Source organism: Armigeres subalbatus, chromosome 2 (assembly GCF_024139115.2).
Source record: "Armigeres subalbatus isolate Guangzhou_Male chromosome 2, GZ_Asu_2, whole genome shotgun sequence".
NCBI lineage: Eukaryota > Metazoa > Arthropoda > Insecta > Diptera > Culicidae > Armigeres > Armigeres subalbatus.
In genome coordinates, this window is record NC_085140.1 from 176,498,022 (window position 1) to 176,519,681 (window position 21,660).

Here is a 21,660-nt window from a genome sequence, read left to right on the forward strand (position 1 = left end):
TCTGATCCGGCCAATTTTCAATAAGAAATAATGGGGCAGCAATCTGTTTCGAAAAAATCGGTTGATGATTTCAAGCTTGTGAGTAACTTGCAGAAACCTCATGGGACATTATTACACCAATATGTGCAAAATGCAACATTCCCAGAACATCTCCAAACCATTCTTGAGTTCAGACCTCGGAAATCTACAAGACCAACAGAGTGATTCCTAGGCTGCTGACACATAACATATGTGTAACTCGGGTAGCAAAAGTTGTACCCTTATAACAGATTGAATGTGTTATACGGAACATCGAAACGTCAAAAGATATGGTATAACAGTATTGAATTAGCAAGGGGTCGCGTGATTTTTACTATTTATCTGATTATTATTCACACCAAAATTAGTCAAACATTTTTTTAGATTACAACGTCATGGTGGAATAAAATTGAATAGTACTAAACCCGTCTTATGACAGGTAAAGACATTCCACGAAAAAGGCTTATTGTTTTACTGTTTTGTAACCCAATTCTTCCATATTGATGGTTTAAATTGCTGATGTTAATGTAAATAATATCTCTAAATAATAAAAAATAATTCGTATCCGCATAACTCGAAAACGGCTGGATGGATTTCCTTCATTCCTTCAGCAGATTCGTTGTCGTTTCCGACGGGCTTGTATGATATATGCGAAAACAATAAGATTCATGTGAAAATTTCGCATGGGTAGTTCACAACGCGCACTTTCGCCTACTATGCAGTAGAACGTCTGCCGGGTCGACTAGTTGGTGATAAAATTGACCGATCTTGAGGAAAGACAGCTCGTTTTGTATTCGTTGATCTTGATGTCACCGTTAACCGGTCACCGTTAATCATCAAAGTAACCAGTAATGCAAGCCCACTAGACACTGAGGAAGAAGAGGAAGACGCACATAGTAAAGAAACTCTCTATTATTGAGATAAAATCTTTCTTTCTGTATAACCTTGCGAAAAATGTCAAATAAAAGAATCGAACTTCGTTGCCTCAAATAGAACATAGACCATTGGTTCATTGAATATAAAAATGATTACAGTGAAATCTCCATGAGTCAATGTTCTATGACTCGATGTCGGCTCATGTAAGAAAATTATGCCATATAAAAACAATATTTTCTGGGTTACTGTGATGGTCCCTCCAAAGAGCTTTCCAAGGATTTTCATTTCCACATCTCGATATTTCCATGAATCGACTGTTCCTTTCAATATCGACTCATGAAGGTCAGTCACAATCATTATAAAATTATATGATTATTATGAAATTGATTATGAACATAATTACACGATTAATCTTTTGAAGCTTTGTAATTAACTATGAAATATTTTGAACATGAAACTTCAATTTATCGTACTACAGTAACACCAATCTTTTGAATAAAGTATTACAATATTGGTTCACAATATCAGTGTTTTTCTGTTTGAACAATAAATGTAATCAATATATCCCCTTATCGAAACAAATTTGGAAACGTTATTACCAGAATATTATCAAGCAATTTGCCAAGTTATTCAAATTAACCTAATGTTTAGTTAAAGCGTATTAAGTAAATTAGTGTTGAAACATCCTCAAAATGGTCAGAAACATCGTTAATATAGTTCATTATTATTCCAAGCTAAAAACACCTCGCGACCCCGTCCTGGAGTTTGCATTCGTATACTTGGTTAATGATTTAGGTTAGAGGATATACATATATTCAACACTGCAGTCTTTACGGAATTAAAGTATTAACAAGAATGACATCTAGTCAATAATAAAACTTTAGTTTTGAAACTGTTCAGTTTTTTTTTTCAGTTCATTTCGCAACTCATTTTTGCAACTTGTAAACCAACATTGGTGTATCCCTCGCCATCCTTTTGAAAAAACCGAAAACTGCATATTCACAGATTAGTTTCTAATGTAGAACAGTTTTAAACGACATCTTAATTAACACTTTTTGAAAAAACTTTTTTTTTCTTCAATTCATACACAAACTTATTGAACCGGTTTTAGGATCATTTCATTTGCGATACTAGTAATCGGTAGAAAAAAGATATTGTTATAAAATCGCCTGAAAATAACTGTTTTAGATAAAGAAAATGTCGATATTGATTTTATATCTTGTCCATTGTTGTGAGAAGCGCAGGAGAGATTTGTTTTCGGATATTATCTCCAATTTCTGGATAATGTTTAAAATATATGCATGCTAAAATTGAATTTCTCCACATAGGGTAACGGCTGTATTTTGGACCAGGCTCATATTTTGGACCACCTAGCTGAATTTTGTATTTATTTCACACAAAACTAAATAAAACATGCAACTTTTAAATTTTATTGCAAAAGAAACTATCCATAAGGTATCTCCTACATTTGTTTCTTATAAAATATAGCCATTGTTAAGAATATTTTCACGTATTTACCCATTCCGGCTAGATTAGACCAAAACCAAGACGAAATTGTAAAATGGAATCCACCTTTAAAAAGCTGTAAGTTTATTTGTACATAGATTTAAAACATGTGAATGATGTTGTTGACCTATTAGAACCTAATTGAAGCAGTTTCCGATCTGGGGCAAAAATTCCAAGTTTAAAAACAGTATTCTGAGGCATGTCCAAAATAGGTCCATTTTTCATTGAACTGAACATATTTTCAACATATCTTCTTTTTAAGTTCTAGATCTCTTAAACTTTTGCTTTTTTGCTACCAGAGGTGAGCCAGCTAAGAGCTGAAAGCCTCCTAAATGAAAACAATAATAATAAAACTTTTGTTTTTACCAATCATTCATTTCTCTAGTATCAAACCATTCATAAATTACCGTTCATACCGAATTTATAAATTACCGTTCATTGATGTAAGTCCTTGAAAAATGACTATTAAACCAACATGTAACTGTTTTCATTATTTCCATACCAAAATAGTTAAGAAAGCTCCATGACAAAAACCAATCTTTGCTAGAGCTGAGCTGCTTGCCAATGGAACAGAGTTCCGTGTTCTACGATTATGTTTTGTTTGAAAAAAGAATGCGCAAGGAGCAAGGACGAACCCAGCAACCCACTACTATCAAGGGCGCAAATGGAACAGATCGGTAAACTAAATAAAAATATGGCAGGGTAAGAGTGACCAGGTGCATACATCACGACCATGGACCGCACGTTTGTTTTGCTTTGAAGATGCTGTACCGAATGGTATTGAAATTGATTAGTTTCTATACCCTTAGCTATTGGTATTGTTCTAAGCTTTTGAGTGCTTATAAAAATGTATTGCTTAAAAAAGACTTTAAGGATGAAACGTAAAAAATGCTGGGGATCACTAATTTAATCTAATAGTAACATAACTTTGCAAGCAATTCAAAATTATTCGAGTGGTCCAAAATATGTTAAATAGGTGGTCCAAAATAAAAACAGGTGGTCCAAAATTAAATCTTACATACTTTCAGAATTTATGATATTTTGGTTCTTTCGTAGGGATTTACAAACATTTTTACCTACAAATCCTGCCTAGCATTCACCACTTTTTAGTTGCGTAGGGAATTGATCAAGAATTATTACAAAATCTAACTTTTATTAGAAAAATTGTTCGTCCATCTCCTAAAGTGGTCCAAAATACCTCCCTTACCCTATCGCTTGTCTATCCTGACCTTTGTACTCTTTAATTGGGAAAGTTTTTTGATCACCGTACATGACTCAATCATTATTGATTTATTGGCATTTATCGGTGAGTACAACATCTAAACCTCAAAGTAAGAGGGAGCGCAACAATGCCTGTCTTGGTAAGAGTAGTCACCATGCTACTACCCAAGCCGTTCCTGGGTGGACGTTAGGCAGAATAACAGCGATTTCAACAATGCTGTTCTCACAACTGGCCCTCTACTAAAATTTCAATTTCTGTTCGCTTCATACTCGTCGCTCGCTTGTGACACCTATCCATACTGTTCTTCATTGTTGCGCTCCCTCTTACTTTGAGCTTTAGATGTTGTACTCACCGATAAATGCCAATAAATCAATAATGATTGACTTTGTACTCTTTGAAACAAAGTGTTCTAATTTTCTGATCATATGGTATTTGTTTACATTTGAGAATGACAGAACGATGTTCCCGACGCTCGTTATAACAGTTTTGGCTCACCGAAAGGGGGTCAACTTTTTGATGGGGATTTTCTTCTAAGATCCACTTATGTTATGTGCTGCTGAGCTTTTGTGTCAGCTGAAGAAACCCCATAGTACATCAGTACACCAGTATATAAAATTACAACATTCTTAGAATATCTATGGTATTCCAAACCATTCTCGAGCTCAGATTTCCGAGGTCTACAAGACCAACAGAGTGATTTAGAAGTTCCCGGGCTTGTGTGTTAGTTGGAGAAACACCATGGGACATCATCACACCACCATATCTACGGTATTCCAAACCATGCTTCAGTTCAGATATTGGAGGTCTACAACACCAACAGAATGATTGGTTTATTATATCATCATTATATAAAATTTTATAAAAATCACAGTATTGCCAGTACAATTACGGAGCTCTATAATTCTATAATAGAGTGATGCATTCCTTGTAAGTTAGAATTGCTCCAATGGACAGCATTAAACTGCACGTGCGTACGAAAAACGTGTTATTATGATTTAAAACATCGCATAAACATTTTTTTCGTTCCTTTTATCGTCTACAGGGTTATAGAATAATGCTTGGTCCATGGAACCACGGCGTCCCTTGGTGACTGGCTGTACATGTGAAATATCGCTACTCCATAATTGATCAGAACGTTGACACTCTCATACTTACTTGCTTTATACTTATTATACATATTATATATTTTATACATATTACAGCACTGCAATCAAGTTTTGAGCTTGAGGTCCTATATGATGTCGTACGATGTAGGATATGTCTATCATTTCTATAAATATGCATTGAGATCGACAATATAATTGGTTTCTGCACGAAAGTGTTTGTTACTACGACTAACATTCATACGCAAGAGTAAAGTAACTCACGTATGAATAATTTCCTTGAATTTCACTTCAAACGATTTTCACCATACTTATCCCAAAATGTAACATTTTGCTAAAATAAATCTATCTCTTCGTTCCTCTGCAACCATTTGGTGTGTTTCAGTGAGATTATCAACAAAAGGCGCTTCAGTAAAATTTTAAATATGCGATAAACATTTGGGATGGGCGCAAAGTTGAGAAAATGTAAATTTGTAAAAACAGAATCCAGTGTAATCAAATTCGAATAAATTGTTAAGTTTCTCAATAATAAGCTTCTTTATCGGAAAAAATATTTGGTAGACATAGGTATTAGAAACTGGTGTCTGTTTTTTTTAATGTTCCTATTTTTGATAAAATTTGTGTTATGCCATTCACAAAGTTCGTCACATCCTTACTGGAATGGGGGGGGGGGGTGTCTTAGCAGCGCGATGATTAATTCAAAAATACTTTATGGATCTTCTCTAAATGTACTTCGCCATGCAATGTTTTTGGCGGTAAAATCATGCTAGATCATCGTAGATTTTGTTGCTGATCGATTTTAATATTGAGATCCATACTCATGAATAGTTTGGTTTGTGGTAGATGTTCCAGGAATTCTGTTATTTGTCTATAATGATGTTACGGAGTCCCGTGGAGATATTCCATTTTATAAAAATAGTGGGAAATCGAAAATCTTCATGTTGATCAATTTGAATGTTGAGATCTTATGTCATGAAGAGTTTGGAGTGTCGTGAATGTTCAACGAATTCTGTAATGTGTTTATAATAGTTTGATGAAGTCCCGTGGTAGAGGTGAATCGGCCAAGGGCTGAAAGCCTCTTTAATAAAGAAGAGAAAAAAGTCCCGTGGAGCTATTTCTACTCATAAAAATAGTGAAGACATCGAAGATCTTCATGTTGATACATATATTTGAATATTAGGATCTGCGCTCAAAGACGAACGTCGAACAATTTCAGTAGTGTGACTATAATGACGTAACGAACGTGCCTATAATGACGTAATAATGACGTGGAGATATTTCAACTATCGACATCGGGACATCGAAGATCTCCATGTTGACAATTTTGAACATTTTGGGAAATTACTCATTCTAGAACTATGGGAAATTCTTCTCTCCACTTCAAATATTTTGGATACCGTAGTCCGGGGGAACAATGATCATTTTTTTAAATTGCTTTGTAAATATTTCCCCCGTAAGTGATATCATAGCTTTTTCATATTTTTAAAACGAGTAGCGCTACATGTAGAACGTATAAGGTTGTTGTTCTGGATAATTTTAAACTTGTTTTAAAAATGCTTTTTGTCGAGTTTTTTTTTATTTTTCAATTTGGGGTAACTTTGATCAATCATTTATCTATTGAGAAAGCATATGCAAACGCCTCACGGTAGGCATCTATAGTTGGAATATCTTACGCTGAAGCGATGTGCATCGATTGTTTCATGAAAGACATCATCAACGCTAGTGGAATTATCTGGTTTTTCAACAATATATATCAAAATTTCGAAACAAAAATTATGGAAGAAAATAGGATTGCTTAGCTCATAAATACAGGTACGAGCTTATTTTTTTTGTTACTTATACATGTTTTGAGTGTTTTTTTGGCAGCTTGCTGTGAGTTAAAAAAATAATGTTGATTTTATTGTTCAAATTTTGGCGAAAAATAAATGCAAATTCATCCGAAGATCATATCATTCAGCAGCAAATTTAGTCAAGATTAAGATAGCTAACTCACAATGAGTAATTGTGATAACAGGAAATAATATTTTACTCATTTCTTGAAGATTACGGTACTTCCTTTCTCCCGGATTATGGTACTTTTTTTTTCTTGAATTTTAAGGACTGCCGGGAATTCCTTTTTCAGGAACTCTGGGAAATTCATGAAGAATTTAGGGTTATTTCTTCTCCAGGAATTCTGAAGAATTCCTTTCCAAGTGGTTTGTGAATTTATTATTTCACGAATCATGAGCAATTTTCCTCCAAGAATGTTAGGGAATTACGGCCCTTTTTAGATATTCTATTATTTTTAATTCCGTTGAGTGATATTCTGAATCTGCAAAGAAAACTAATCCAAATCTTTTTTTTTTGTGTCTTTATTAAGGAGACTTTCAGCCCGAGGCTGGCTCGTCTTCGAAACCCAAATCTTAATATATCAGTATTGATTTGCTTCCAGAAAGACTAGAAAATTACACCAACTGCCATTCTATGAATGTTAGTGTAATTCTCAGATTTATTTTTTTATTGTTTAAAAAACTGTTACCAAATTCTGAGAAATTCTTGCTTCATGAATTCTGTGAAACTTATATTCTCAATTGTGCGCCGCCTTTGAGCTCCATTCATAAAATATCGCTCCACCAAAATATGTTCCCACCAGATTTTCACCCAAACGGCGGTGATTTTCTAGCAATTCTGTATAAGAATCTACCAAAACCTGTATAAGAACTGTATAAGTTCTTATACAGGTTTTGGTAGATTCTTATACAGGATTGTTGGAAAATCTAACAACCGCCGTTTGGTTGTACATACATACATTTATGTCGTCTCAACTGCAAGAAATTAATTCTAGAGATGTGAGAATGAGTGCAAGAACGATGTTTTGGATTGTGTTTTAGCTCATTTCCATGCAGTTGGACGTGTGAGCATTTGTTTAAGTACGTTGGAAAATCTGCACGGTAGTATATTCTTCTGGGACCTCCTTAGCCGTGCGGTACGACGCGCGGCTACGAAACAAAACCATGCTGAGGGTGGCTGGGTTCGATTCCCGGTGCCGGTCTAGGCAATTTTCGGATTGGAAAATTGTCTCGACTTCCCTGGGCATAAAAGTATCATCGTGCTAGCCTCATGATATACGAATGCAAAAATGGTAACCTGGCTTAGAAACCTCGCAGTTAATAACTGTGGAAGTGCTTAATTAACACTAAGCTGCGAGGCGGCTCTGTCCCAGTGTGGGGATGTAATGCCAATAAGAAGAAGAAGAAGAAGTATATTCTTCGATAAAATAGCAATACTCCAAAAGCTTTTGATTTTTCCATGTTCATGAATTCTGAAAAAAAAAATCTGAGGACTTACCCCTTCAGGAATTCTGGAGAATTCTTCCTCAAAAAATTCTAGAGATCCCCAGCGTCCTACCTTTCTGGTATCCCTTTTCTCTAATTATGCTTCCCCAGACATAAAAAAAAATCTCCAAAAATTCTGGATTATTCCTCCTTCAGGCTTCTTCAAGAATTTTACCGAAACTGTATAATTCCGCCTCAAAGAAATCCTCCTACATGAATTTTCGGGAATGCTCTTTCAAGAAATTTGGAGAATTGCTCCTCCAGGTGTTCAGAACAATTTCTCTGGCACGCATTTTGGGGAATCGCTCCCTCAGAAGTTCACAGGAATTCGTCCTTCAGGAATGTGTAGGAATTCCTAGGAAACCGTTCGCCTCAGGCTGGTTATTCTGAACAAATCCTCTATCGAAGAACTCTGGGAAATCCTTTCCTGAGTCATGGGAACATCTTCCCTACGAATTCTTGGAAATGTCCTGTCCATGTTTCTAGACAAACCTCTTCTACTGAATTTCTTAGGAGTTCCTTCTTCTGAAATTTAAATGAAATTCTTATTCAAGAGTTGTAGGGAGTTGCTTCTTTCATTTTTTAGATATTCACTTTCCAGGAATTCCTCATATAAGAATTTATTCATCCATGTGTTCTTAGGAATGAATGAGACATTTTCCAGATTTTTTTAATGAGAATTTTCGTAGAATTCTAAGCCTATTCACGAGTTTGCATTCATTTTTCATAAAACTAACTTGATGATGCTCAGATGCATAGGGAAGTCCAAAACATGTTACACCGTGCCATGTTGTTAAGAAAAATATTTTAAACTTTTTAGTGGAATGTCTTCACTTGTCATAAGACGAGTTTGTATAATTTCATTTAATTCCACCACTTAATTGTACCTTGACAGATACGTATTTCGACCTCAACAGTAAGGTCGTCCTCAGTGTCTCGTACTTGACTCGACTTCCGTGCCATGATTGAATCCAATCACTTACAGCAATACCTTGCTTCGTAACCACGCAGTATAAGGAAGGCGTAATGGAGGTTTTTTGACAAATCGTTGTAAGAATCTATCTAATGAGGAATTTCTGGAAAAATCTCTAAAGAAAACATAGTAAAGAAATTTTTGAATAAATTCACGAAAAAACGTTGCTGAATCTTCTCATGGAATTCCTGGATAAACTAATGGGGATTGTTTTTGAAGAAATTCCTGATGGAGTTCTGCAGAATGCCTGGAACAATTATACAGGATTTCAGGAAAACTTCTCCAAGGATTTCGCAGGAACGCAATAAACATTATGGAGGAATTTTCAGAATTTTCCAGAATTTACAGAAAATATGATCAGAATACCCAGAATAGTACTTCAAGCCCTGTAGAAATTTTACAAATTCACGTAGGATTCCTGAATAATTTAATGAGAATTTACTTTAATTAACCTAAAACCTAAATTTTCAAACGATCATTTGGAAAAAACTAAATATAGGACGTGTTAGCTTCAATCCAAACTGAGTCAACTTAAAAAAGAATTAATTAAAATAAAAGTTATTGTTGTTTATTGGAAATTTCTAAAGTGAACTCTTTCTTAGCACATTAAAGAGTGACTGCGTTCCCAATATTAATGGTTCCCAATTGAGTTCCCAATTAAACCGAGAGATCCGAATAAAGCCAAATATTATTTTTGTTCATGTATTCCGCGATAAGTACTCGAGAAATGCAAGCATTTTAAAACAAGTATGCTTTAGCAAAAGGTTTGAGTGATAATTTTGATCTGCACCGATCCAAGCCACCGCCGCCGTAAGAAAATAGCTTTGACGTAGGATTACGTCCTTCGGGGAGATAGGTCATTCTGTAGATTCAAATCTCATTCGGAGATGGCTTTTCAGTCTTGACAAAATCAAAACACTGTTATTAATTCTTGTCCTAACAGTGCTTTGATTTTGTCAAGACTGAAAAGCCATCTCCGAATCATTAAACTACAGTCGAAATTAATAGTGATCCAAATCTCAAACCGTCACGAAAAGTGGTCAGGAAGTATGGGCTAATAAATCAGCCGTCTTACAACCGATTTTTTTTATAGATTTGAGAAATTTGCTGAAGGGTTGGATCGAAAAAAAAAATATTGAGTGGATATAGAAAAAACCCAGATTAATCCACCTAGCAGTGATGATGCCTTTCTCGTGCATTATAAAATATATTGAAAAAATCACATTAGAAAGGTCAAAAAAGCTCTTTGGGGGAATAGATCACATTTTTTCGATCATTTTTAATATTTTTGCCTTGCCACCATTCAAAAAAAATTGTTCTTTGAATTTTCAAGGGGGACCTTTGGGGAAAAACAATGTTTTTCAATAATTCCGAAAAGCAATGATCGGGCCCATTTCCAATAGCAAACAATTCCCCGTCGAATGCAACTTGTTGCGAGTAAATCGGATAATTCTAAGTTCTAAAAAGTGTGCCTACAAAATTTGTACACATACCCACATATACACACACAAACAGAAATCACCTCAGTGTGTCGAGCTGAGTCGATCGGTATATAACACTATGGGTCTCCGGGCCTTCTATTAGAAGTTTTTTTTTGAGCAATCCTATACAGCCTTTCGGTGAAACTTTGTTGTACGAGAAAGACAAAAAATGCATATGTTACAAATATGCGATCGTGCGGTAGTACAATGATTAGCGATAGTAAATACAATGATTAGCGCAACGGCGCGTTTTGAAAAATACATATGGATTAAAATTCGATATTGTCAGATTTTTTGGATATAATACACTGCGCGGCGTTTGTAATGTTTCAAAATGGGTACTTGCACAAAACTTCACGCGGCGAATGACTGTCGAAAGGTACGGCCGCGCCAAACGATACACCGCAATGCTATTCACCCATAAGAATCAAGTAAACGGGGTGCAGAAAGCGCGGCGGTACCTTTCCTGGAGGGTACGCCGCGTGCAATTTTGAAAAAATCAGGCAATATGTTTCCAACTTTCCTGATTCCCACGTAGTGTTTTTTCACCAATGTAATATTAAAGTTCAATCATACTACATAGTTGTATGTCATACATTGATTTTGCATCCCTTTGTGTAATAATTGTACAAGTACATTTGTGAAAATGAAACCAACAATTCACATAAATATAAATGAAAAAAAAGCCGCATAATATGGAAATAAGGAGGTGTATGAAAACGAACGTTATATTCAAATCACCCATATGCCCAAACTACACCATCATTCCACCCAAACCAAAAAGCAGTTAGCCTTAATGACACGCCTCTTCTTTCCTTCCAAAGCATGAAACAAAATGGCAGCAAACGCAACGAGCGCACGAGAAAGCATGTACGTAGGTATGCGATTTTTATTTCCAACGACGAAACTTTTACAGCTGTGTTGAGGCGGATGAAGTCATCGGCTTCGGGTCTCTAGCGCGTGTGTGTTTTCGTCCATTAGTTTTCGTGTTCCACATTTGAAGCTTTGGAAAACTTTGCTTGAGAGGTTAGCATCATCAATAAAGCACGAAAGAAGCAACACAAACATTCATGCTGTCAGTTATATACACGGTGCGAAATTTATTCACCGCATGCAGAAATGCTACACCCTTAATTTGTTTTACTCAATATTGTGCGGTTACTTGCTAAGTTTTTTTTAAACTTTATTAAGTGTTATTTTAATCTCCAGATTATGTTCAACACCGTACTTGCTAAATGGACACAGTCGGTTAAAGTAGCTGTTCCTTAAATAGTTCGTTAAAGTAGTCGCTAGATTATTCGCTGTTGGTTTGAGCGAGACAGAGTATATGTCAAAAAAAATTAACCAGCAATCTGCGGTGTATTGTTCGAAATGAACGTTTATCAGCAATGGACTTTCTGCTGTACTATAGATCTCGCATAATTTATCAAAAGGACCTAAGTAACATTTTTTCATGAATTAATTTGAGTACTGCAATCAACAGAACAACATGAAAGCTATTGCGATTCTTTTCTAAAATTAGCATACTGGCTCACCAGTTACGCGCCGGGTCCCATGCGCCGAGTTGTGCGCCATGCAAAAAGTAAATAAACCAATGTCAAATAGATGTGAGCTTTCGGTAAGCTTTTCCACATTCGCTTGTAAGGTATGTAGCATATTGTCGTCCCTTTACGAAAAGATATTTTTAAGTGAAATTGTTCGAGGTTTAGTAGTTTTTTGCTTTTCTTTCGCCTGTGTTGCATTCGGGATATTGTTTAAGTGGATATACGTAGTGCAATTATGTTTAATTTGTGATGTAATATTCCACACTTAAATTGAGTAAAGTACCATAATATGACACAATACCTTAGCGGCGCACAACTAAGCGAGGCAGAGGTGAATGAGCAAAATGCTATAATATCTCGAGAATCACAATATTGATTGCAGTATTCAAATTAATTCATGAAAAAAATGTTACTTACGTCCTTTTGAAAAGTTAAGCGAGAATTCATGGAAAAATTTTACTTAGGTCCTTTTGAAAAGTTATGCGGGAAATGTAATAAAATGCGTAAAGCCAAAATAGAACTTTTTGGGAACTTGCAAGTGTTCTGATTGTTTAAGCTGACTTTTTGTAAATTTATTGGTCAATATTTAAGAAGTGCAGTTAAAAGAAAAGTGCATACTTAGTTTATTCAAATTTGATTCAGACTATATTTTGCAAAGGGTCAAACTTGTTTTTACTGATTTTTTCAAATGGATATAATCGAAAAACGACCCTTCCTACAAAAAAGTGTTGTATGGGTGACTATCGCAAAATCAGTCAAACTTTCTAATAAATCTTTTTGAAAAACTCAAAATTGAACCCTACACTAAAAAAAATCGATTTAAAAAATTAAAAGTCGATTTGCAAAAAAACGCCCTTTTCGATTTGGACGAAATTTTGTCTCAAGATAGGTGATTATGTTCCCTACCAACCGTCCATACATCGCAAGCTGGGCACTTTGAAGGGAAAAAAAATGTCTAACAAAAACTTTTTCTTGACGGAATTGATTTTTTCAGTGTCTTTAAGGGGTGGATTTAACATATGTATACATAATATACTCATATTAAGTATTCCTGTACAGTCAGGCAGAGTACAATGTTTTGGTCGTAACTGGTCGTAACTAAAGAAGCTAATAATGGAATATAATATTTTTTTTTGAAGATATAAACCCCTTCTTAATATTACTCTTAATTTAAAAACAAACTATATTTAGTGACTAAATTAGACAATGTATCATCAAAATAGATTTGCTTGGGGTTCTATAACGATGGCTTTCATTGGTTTAATTTCAGATGAAAATACACTGAAAATAATTCCGACAAGAAAAAGTTTTGTTAGAAAAACTTTTTTCCTTAAGAGTGCCCAGCTTGCGATGTATGGACGGTTGGTAGGGAACATAATCACCTATCTTGAGACAAAATTTCATTTAAATAAAAAAGGGCGTTTTTTCGCAAATCGACTTTAAAATTTTTAAACTGATTTTTTTCAGTGTAGTGCTCAATTTGGATTGTTTCCGATATTTTCACTAGAAAGTTTGACTGATTTTGCGATGGTCACCCATACAACACTTTTTTGTGGGATGCGTCGTTTTTCTATTATATCCATTTGAAAATATTAGCAAAAAACTTTCAGCTCATTTCTAGATTAAATTTGGAAAAACATTTTTGTTTTCATTTCGGATCATCTGGTGATTTTTCATTTCTCATTTTTCATTTCTTACTTCTTACTTTTCACTCCTCACTTCGCACTTCTCACGTCTCACTTTTCACTTCTCACTGCTCACATCGGCCCATAGGGGAAAGAAATGGCAGAAATGACACTTAACTTTTAAAAAGAACATATGTCACCTTTTATTCATGAATTAATTTGTGTACTGCAATCAAAAGCTATCATATTGGTCTGTTGATCGCAATATTAAAATTCATTCATGAAAATATGTTTCTTAGGTCATTTTGAAAAAATAAACGAGAATTTTCAGTGTATACATGAAATCTTAAAATAGGTACTTTATAACTCATTAATGGGTTTCTATGTTTCTTTGTGAAGTTTTTTCTTCCGTGTAAGCTGTGTATTCTATGCTGTCAGTGTGCCGGTTTCGAATAAATTGTGTCTTGGGAGAACATAACCTAGAAAATCGATAGCTTATTTGTTACGAAATAATGATGTCTCATAACTCTTTGAATATTTACTATTTTTTGAGAAGTGCCATCATTATGAAACTCAATAGTGAACAAGAAGAAAACATTCCCCATCGAATGCAACTTGTTGTAGCAAAATCGATTCAGGTTTAGTACTAGAAAAATTGGCTAATGTTTCAATGTGCACACACATACGCACACACACACACGGACACACACACGGACAGACAGACATTTGCTCAGTTTGTCGAGCTGAATCGAATGGTATATAATACTATGGGTCTACAAGCGCTCTATAAAAAGTACGTTTTGGAAGTGAAATGAAAGCCTTTCTGGTACAACTTTGTTGTACGAGAAAGGCAAAAATGTCTTAAAATTCACCACATGTTTTTCTACTGAAAATTCTAAAAGCCCAAATCTGATATTAAAAGATGTACAATGCTGAAATTCAAGTTGATTGGTCATCATACGTTAGCTAACCATCAACCATTCTTTCCCTCCTCATGCGCATTATTATTTTTTTTTTTTTTTTTTTTTAAACTAATTTTATTTGCTAATTATCTAATACATGCATTCATCTCTTAGACTAGGTGTTCCGTGTTTTCTTAACACTATCATCCTTATTTGCTATGTTACGCTTTTAGTTATTATTAATACATTTCAATTGCCTCTGGCAGTTAGAATTTTTTCCTCTGGTTGAATTGAACCATGTAGGAATTACAATGTTTTCTACTTAAACTAAACTTAACCTATTTTATACTAAGGGTACAAAGAGTTAATCGTTACAATAGAAGATTGCAACGATTTTTGTCTAAAATTGGAAATTATTTTGTTGGACATTTGTTGCAATGTCTCAATATTAGAAATTCTATGAAGTTCATTGGTACTATACCACGGAGGCAACTTCAGAATCATTTTCAAAATTTTATTTTGAATCCTCTGGAGTGCCTTCTTTCTGGTATTGCAGCAACTAGCCCATATTGGCACAGCATACAACATGGCAGGTCTAAAATTTGTTTGTAAATCAAAAGTTTGTTCTTAAGACAAAGTTTTGATTTTCTGTTTATAAGTGGATATAGGCACTTAATAAATTTGTTACATTTGGCTTGAAGGCCTTCAATGTGATTTTTAAAAGTTAATTTTGATCTAGCAGAAGTCCTAAATATTTAGCTTCGCTAGACCAATTAATTGGAACCCCATTCATAGTGACAATATGTCTGCTAGAAGGTTTCAAATAAGAAGCTCTCGGCTTATGTGGGAAAATTATAAGCTGAGTTTTGGAAGCATTCGGGGAAATTTTCCATTTTTGCAAGTAAGTGGAGAAAATATCCAAACTTTTTTGCAATCTACTACAAATGACACGAAGGCTTCGCTTTTTGGCTGAAAGGCCCGTGTCATCTGCAAACAAAGATTTTTGACACCCTGGTGGTAAATCAGGTAAGTCAGAAGTAAAAATGTTATACAATATGGGCCCCAGTATGCTGCCTTGGGGGACACCAGCCCTTACAGGTAATCTATCAGATTTAGTATTCTGATAGTTTACCTGCAGTGAGCGATCTGATAAATAATTTTGGATCAGTTTAATGATGTACAGAGGAAAATTAAAATTCATCAATTTTACAATCAAACCTTCATGCCAAACACTGTCAAATGCTTTCTCTATATCAAGAAGAGCAACTCCAGTCGAATATCCTTCAGATTTGTTGAGCCGAATTAAGTTCGTAACTTTTAATAACTGATGAGTGGTTGAATGCCCATGGCGAAAACCAAATTGCTCATCAGCAAAAATAGAATTGTCATTAATATGAACCATCATTCTATTTAAAATAATCTTTTCAAACAGTTTGCTTATTGAAGAAAGCAAACTGATTGGGCGATAACTAGAAGCCTCAGCTGGATTTTTGTCCGGCTTCAAAATTGGAACAACTTTGGCGTTTTTCCATTTATCTGGAAAGTATGCCAATTGAAAACATTTGTTAAATAAATTAACCAAAAAGGATAAAGAGCTCTCAGGAAGTTTTTTGATAAGTATGTAGAAAATACCATCACCACCCGGGGCTTTCATATTTTTAAATTTTCTAGTAATAGATCTCACTTCATCCAAATTGGTTCCCAACGAAGGGTCAAAAACATTCTCTTGATTAAGAATGTCTTCGAAGCTTCGTGTAACCTGATCCTCAATTGGACTAGTGAGACCTAGACTAAAATTATGGGCACTCTCGAACTGCTGAGCAAGTTTTTGAGCCTTTTCGCCATTTGTTAATAAAATTTTATTTCCCTCTTTAAGTGCTGGAATTGTCTTTTGAGGTTTTTTAAGAATTTTTGTTAATTTCCAAAAGGGTTTCGAACTGGGGTCCAACTTCGAGACATTATTCTCAAAGTTGGTATTTCTCAGAATAGCGAAACGTTTTTTAATTTCATTTTGCAAATCTCGCCAAATAACTTTCAACGCGGGATCGCGAGTTCTTTGGTATTGCCTTCGCCTCACATTTTTAAGACGGATCAGTAGCTGAAGATCGTCGTCAATAATAATGGAGTTGAATTTAACTTCACATTTCGGAATTGCAATGCCTTTGGCTTCGACAATTAAATTTGTCAAAGATACGAGAGCATTATCAATATCACTTTTGGTATCGAGAGGAATATCAACATCAAAATTCCTGTCGATATACGTTTTATATAAATCCCAATCAGCTCTATGATAATTAAAAGTAGAGCTGATTGGATTATAAATGGCTTCTTGTGAGATTTCAAATGTCACAGGAAGGTGATCAGAGTCAAAGTCAGCATGAGTTACCAATTGGCCACACAGCTGACTTGAATCCGTTAAAACTAAATCAATTGTAGAAGGATTTCGACTGGAAGAAAAACAAGTTGGTCCATTGGGATATTGAATAGTATAATATCCCGCAGAACAATCTTCAAATAAAATTTTACCATTGGAATTGCCTCATGCGCATTATAGTTTCCCTAACTCGTGCTCTTGAAACATACTGGGAAAAGCACGTAATTACCAAAATGACCGATTTGTGGCATTGTTGTATAATCACCTTAAGGCACATTTTTGTTGTTAGCCTTTCCTTCAGAAAAAAAAACAAGTCAAACTATAATGTCGTTTACCATGCAAGGGAATCATAGAAGTGTGGACTAGATCTAAAATAATTAAATTTTTAAATGTATGTTCGCTTATTAAGATTAATATAGGGACAGAAACCCTACCAGCATTAAAAAATTAAAATAATATGTTTTTCGTGTTGACAAAACCGATTAGAATTTTGTAGATAAAATATGATAAATAAAACAAGCTGAATTCTATCAAACTGGACGAACGGAAAAAAATTGTTACGTTTTTGAGTATGACAAATAAAATCAAATTTATATATCTATGTTAAAATTAAATATTTTTCTATTGAATATGTATGTTAAACCAATCATCGTTTTTCTACATATTTCCAGGCCCCACCAAAGTACGCCTTCAAGTACGGAGTGAACGACTTCCATACCGGTGACGTTAAGAGCCAGCACGAAACCCGCGACGGCGATGTCGTCAAGGGTCAGTACTCCCTGGTGGAACCGGACGGTTCGGTGCGCACCGTTGACTACACTGCCGACAAGCACAGCGGGTTCAACGCCGTCGTGCACAAGACTGCTCCGGTTGCCCACCACCACGGTGGCGATCACTACTAAGACAGGTCCTAACGTCGAACTGTGTAGGCTGTAGGCTGCGACTTTTTGCCTTTTCTTACCAAAAAATAGTCACCACGGGAAGTATTCCTCGGGCGCCATGATACGGATACTCTCTAACAATCTACCGTCGGATCAACCTTTAAAGCCCAGTCCGCCTTCAAAATTGCTCGATTCCGCCGGATCGTGTAACGCCTTTGACGATCTGCGTTCGTTGTTTTGAACTGTGATACCCCCTGTTGTTATTTGTTATTTTGTTAAACGTTATTTTGGCACATCGAGGTTTCCGCTCCATGCTTCATAGTGGCATTGCAACCGCCGATAGACGCATACGAATGGAAACGATAAAATTTGAATAAAGTAGCTACTTAACGAACGGAAAATTCAAAGGCGTAAAACGATCGGGGAAAGCCGATAACATTTTTTCCACGTATGGCGTTATGTAAATAAATAATTACCCGCTACCAGCCCAGTTCGGGAAACGCCAGTTGAAAACCAGTCCCAATAACGTAAACCAACATCGTTTTTCCTGGTAAGAGCGATAGTTTCTTAAAATGGACTCCATTACGAGAAACTCGCTTCCTCGATTGAGATATAACCGGGTGATAAACGATGCCTGCACTAAGAACTGGTCCCAACTCCATTAAACCAACGTGGACAAACAGGAAACATCAAAATGGAAATCTATCAACGTTACATCGCCAGCATTTCCCACCGCCAACAAGAGATGTTTCACAGGTGATGCAATGATTCTTCCTGACCAGCCGTCGCCGCAGCAGCAATTTTTTGCTGCCCTTGTTATCGTGCAGTTGGTGGAACGTGCAGAAATGCGGACTGACTTCTTTCTTTCCATTCCAACTATGTACTGTCTTCAAACTAAAGAGACTGATCATGCTTTTCCAACAACGTGATTACTTTCGCTTACTTAGCTCCATCCATCTCCGTTCCGTTTCAGTTTCATCGGTAGCAGAAAGCAAAAACTTGTTACTTTGTATTTATGTTGATATATATTTTTTACATTAGACGTCGGAACATATTTCTTTTTGTCTGTTAATTGATAGGCTAATATCGTTATGCTATAACTAGTTAAGTAAGAATAATAGAGGAGAGCAAACGTGTGAAGTAAATGTTGCGAGAAAATAAAGATGAAATAAAAAATACTAAAACAGATGAATAGCTGCGTTTTCATTTATGTTATTGAATTGGTTTAACTTAAGCAATAGGTTCACTGTTTCAACTGATTCACACTTTGATTATTGTGCAGTATTCATTAAATTAACCAAATAATTTCATGTCGAAACTTTTTGTTGAAAATTTTGCTTGTTTGAATAACGTCCCACATACGCAAACGAAGTTTGAAGGGGGGGACATTAGTCTTTTCAGTTTGTCCGATCTGTTGTGGTCCAGGCTTGCTACCAGGCTCGTAAACTGAGCACTTTCATGTGGTGATTCGTTAATAATAGTAAGTACCACGAATTAACGATCACTTTGGCACTCTTAGGGACCTAATAGGTCAAATTAGACTTTCCAATACGAATTTCACCTTGCTTTAACGTCTGTACTCTTCGGTGTTCTCGGTAGGAAAGAGATCAGATCCTCTCTAGTCTCCGTTTACCCTATAGCCTATCCATTCTTGCCCTGTAGTTTTTACCATCCCTTTTTGGCGATAATTGCTCAACTCGCGACAACTTTTCGGCTAATATCCATGCAGCAGTTTTATGTGGGTTTCTGTTTTACAAATTTTGTTTTTATTTTATTTTAGCTCTTCGTTTTTAAATATTTCTTTCATTTACTCGTATGTGCATGCTAATATTTTAATTCTTAGGCTTTAGATTACATAGGGAAAAAGACGGCTTTGGCAGGTTTTGTTCTATTATTGGCAGGGGGGTTTTCGTCGATCAAATTGTATGAAATTTGGCCACAACATTCTTTGATATGCAAAGAATGTTTAGGCGCCAAATTTGAGCATAATCAGTCATAAAAAACCCCTGACAATAATAGAACAAAAGCTGCCAAAGCCGTCATTCCCCCTACATATATATTTTACATTGCTATACATAATAAATAAGTTTCAAAACATAGTTAATGTTACTTTTTAATCGGCAGTCTACTTAGGGACATTTTGCGTGAACGGTAACACATTTTACTTCATATTAGGAAAGGATAATTAACATTTAATTTATGTTTATTGAACATATATAATGGAATGCTTGAAGATTACGTAACTCAGAAAGAGGAAGGAGGCCCTAGAAATGTGAACTTTCATACGGAAAAACATTGTTTTTATATACAAAAACTACAGAGGTAACAATACCAGGTTTCGCGTGACATAAACAAAATAATTTTCCTTAAAGAAAGACCAATAATAACGTAAAGCAAAATTTTGCCATTTCATCACTCTTTCCTCATATCTTACACTTATTGTATGAATCCCCTAAATGTATGGATCGCCATACGTCTCGCCAACCTCTCTTAGCTAAGTATTGCGTAATTTATGAATGTTTCTGTTGATCAAATGAAATAATCATTTGAAATGAAATTGTGTATTCGGACCATGTTTAGGTGTAAAACAATTTCTAACACCAAATGACTTCAGCTTATCCTTAAAAAAACAAATTGTGGTTATTTTCGACTTCTTTTTGTCTTTCTCGTACAACAACGTTGTACCGAAAGGCTATCATTTCACTCCGAAAACGTACTTTTTATAGAGGCCTCGGAGACCCATAGTGTTATATAGGAGAAATGTTCCGATCTCCATCTCACTGTACATATATTCACCTCATCGCTAAACAAAGAAATGCGGCACCAAATTCGTCGCTTCTTTTTGTCAACATGCGTGCTCACTGCTGAAAAAAATCACAAAAATAATAAACAAACCAAATTCCTTTCCATTGCTTTGTTTTTGATGGAATGGAAAAAGGAGCTATGAGATGAAGTGGCGAACCGTTCCCCTACCAATCGACTTAGTTTGATGAGCTGAGAAAATGTCTTTCTGTCCGTGTGTGTATGTGTGTGCACAAAAGCTAAGAAAAACATTAGACAACTTTTCATATAGTAATTCTAAGCCGATTTCTAGCAACAAGTTGCACTCGACAGGGGACAAAGCCTTGTTGAATTTGATAACGATGGACCATTGTGTTTAAAAGTTATTAAGAAAATTGTGCATCGAAGTATATAAGTGCCATATAAGGTTGGTGTCTGTGTTGGCTAAACACGAGAAAGGCAGTATCACTACTCGGTGAATTAAGTTGGGTTTTTTCTTTGTTGTGGAACTTTGCCCTTTGGAGGTGGTCTTATCAAAGTCTTATTACCTTATTTTTGGTCTTATTTCAGCCGGAGATACGAGTTTGGCATCAGATGACAATAGTTGGTCAGAATACCGGTCAAACTGATGCAGTGCTGCTAGTTTGTCTTTTTTTATAACTTCAAAAAATCGAAAACGTACTTTTACCCACGCGCACTCTTCTTCCACTCTACCCTACAAAATTGGAGACCGTCACGAAATCATGTAAGATTTCAAACGTTAATACCGCCTTTATATTTTAATCAATTTTTAGGATTTATATAGCAATCAATTCGCAAACTTTCCACCAATTTGCTAAATGTATTAAAACTATTGATACTCAACGTCAAACTATTGAAAGTTTAAATTATTTCAAGCACGTTAAACATTTCAGAAGCAAACAATTCAGTTCATGCATCCCCTACACGGACATCAGATTGGTGTAAAGTACGCACCCTTTGGCCCATCGCTTCATTTTCTCCGTGCATAAAAAGAGCCGTGTCCTGCAGTCAGAAAGCGGCCCGAGTAACATCGGCTCGG

The 21,660-nt window shown here is 35.5% G+C and overlaps 1 protein-coding gene across 1 annotated transcript in view; it reads left to right on the plus strand.

Moving 5' to 3' along the window:
- The window catches only part of LOC134211262 (cuticle protein 19), a 36,742-nt gene extending 17,735 nt beyond the window's left edge, over positions 1-19,007 (plus strand). Inside the window, exon 3 of the mRNA XM_062687976.1 lies at positions 17,610-19,007. Within this exon, the coding sequence (XP_062543960.1) occupies positions 17,610-17,840 (231 nt within the window). The 3' untranslated portion in view covers positions 17,841-19,007. The remainder of the gene's footprint in view (positions 1-17,609) is intronic.
- The last annotated feature ends 2,653 nt before the right edge of the window (positions 19,008-21,660 follow it).